The 2147-nt window shown below is 40.1% G+C and overlaps 1 protein-coding gene across 1 annotated transcript in view; it reads left to right on the top strand.

Annotated features, from left to right (window-relative positions):
- MRPL48 (mitochondrial ribosomal protein L48) overlaps positions 1–2147 on the top strand; it is a 119840-nt gene that overhangs the window by 64289 nt on the left and 53404 nt on the right. The window contains exon 2 of the mRNA XM_007941041.1: positions 1082–1119. Coding sequence (XP_007939232.1) covers positions 1082–1119 — 38 coding nt within the window. The remainder of the gene's footprint in view (positions 1–1081; positions 1120–2147) is intronic.

Genomic DNA, 2147 nt, shown 5'->3' with positions numbered 1-2147 from the left:
TGTACTACATTTTGTTTATCCATTCATCTGTTGATAGGCTAGTGGTTTCCATCTTTTGACTATTGTGAATAATTACGAACATTGGTGACAAGATTATTTTTGAGTCCTTGCTTTCATGTCTTTTGGGTATATACCTAGAAGTGGAATTGCTGGGTAATAGGGTAGTTCTATTTTTAGTTTTTGAGGAAGTGCCACACTGTTTTCCATAATAGCTGTACCATGTTCATATCACTCTTACGTTTAAAATCTGCCAAGAGCTTCCCACTGCCTAGAGTCTAGACCAAACTCTTTAGCATAGTGTATAGGGTTCTTCATGACCTGGCCCCTGATTGCATCTCCAGTTTTTTCTCCTACCCTGTCCTTCTCTGCAGCTTAAGTTCCAATTTTACCCAGCTGCTTGCTGCCCGCTAAGCATACTACTTTCATATCCTTGCCTAGAATACTTTTCTTCCAGTGCCAAATAACTATGAACAATGCCTAATTTTTGTAAGACTCAGTTTAAATAGTCTCATCTTCTTGATAGGTGAACACACTTCCCTTTGTATTCTACCATGTCTTGTACATGTTTCTGTCCTCAATGAATACTATATTGTCGCTCAGATATGTTTACATGTATCTTTCCCAACATGAGCATGGGTAGAGGCATCTTACTTATTTTTTCATCCTCAGAACCTAGCACATTGCCTGGCACATTAAAAAACAAACAAACAAATAAACAAAACCCACTGTTGTCAAGTTTATTTTGACTCATGACTACCCCCATGTGTTACAGAATAGAACTGAGCTGCATAGGGTCATCTTGGCAATATCTCTGTGGAAGCAGATTGCCACGGATGCCTTCTGTGGTGCCACTGGGTGGGCGCAAATGCTAATTTTAAGTTAGTAGTTGAGCACAAACCACTTTCGCCCCCAGGGCCCTGCCTAGCACATAATAGGTGCTTAATAACCTTTGTAGAAGGAAGGAGTAAGAAAATATCTTGCGTTGACATATCCTTAATGAGAATCATCCTAGTTTTGGTAACACTGTGTAAAAATTGTGGGTATTTGATTGTATTAAATTTACTCTCCCCCTCTTTTTTAGGTGCAAAACTTCAAGAGAGAATCCCATCTGTTGTGCAGGTAAGCAGTTAATTCCTGATGCTAGTCTGCCTGCTTTAAGTGATCTTCTACTATTCAGTAATAATTTTATCTAGGATTCCTAACATACCTTTGAAAAGAGTGGCTAGGACCAAATCCCACCTCTACCCATTGAATAGGGCAATGGAAAAGAACATAAAGTAGTGGTTAAGAGTAGGAGCTCTATAGAAAGTTTGAGTTCTGGTTCTGGTACATACCAGTTCTGTAACCTTTGACAAGCTATCTAGCTACTCTGTAGCTTGGTTTCCTCACTCAAAAAAATAGAGATGAACAGGAGCTCTGGTAGCGAAGTACCTAAGGCACTTGACTGCTAACCAGAAGGCTGGCAGTGCAAACCCACAAGCTACTGCTTGGAAGGAAGGATGGGCAATCTACTTCCATAGTGATGCTGCCTCGGAAACTCAAGGAGGGGTCGCTATAAGTCGGGTCAGACTTGACAGCACATAACAACAAAACAACATAGTACAAATTGAAGTGAATTTGAAGATACAATGAGATAAAACCCACACCCACTGCTGTTGAGTTGATTCATTGCCATCCTATAGGACAGAGTAGATCTGCCCCATGGGGTTACCAGACTGTAAATCTTTGTGGAAGCAGACTGCCACATCTTTTTTCCCATGGAAAATCCATAAAATGCTTAAATAGTTGCTATTATTATTATTACCACTACTATTCCAGGCCTGTCTTTCATGTCCATTATCTACGAGGCTAGGGCTTTTCTCACAGTGGTTTATCCAAAGTTAATATCTATTCAGTATGATTAACTCAGTGAATTTCCATTTCTGTTTTAACCCAATTACTTTCCAATTTTGCTTTATCTGTTATACGACAAGTTTCAAAGCAGTTACTGGATTTTGATGACATTTTTCACGTAACTAAAGATTGTTGTTACGTGCCATAAAGTCGGACCCAACTCATAGCGACCCCCCTTGGGTTTCAGAGGCAGTATCACTACGGAAGTAGATTGGCCAACCTTTCTTCCGAGGAGTGGCTGGTGGGTTTGAACC

Source organism: Orycteropus afer, unplaced genomic scaffold (genome assembly GCF_000298275.1).
Source record: "Orycteropus afer afer isolate SDZICR_OR568_19922 unplaced genomic scaffold, OryAfe1.0 scaffold00074, whole genome shotgun sequence".
Lineage (NCBI taxonomy): Eukaryota > Metazoa > Chordata > Mammalia > Tubulidentata > Orycteropodidae > Orycteropus > Orycteropus afer.
The sequence above is the reverse complement of the archived record's forward strand: the minus strand, read 5'-3'. Positions and strand labels throughout refer to the sequence as shown.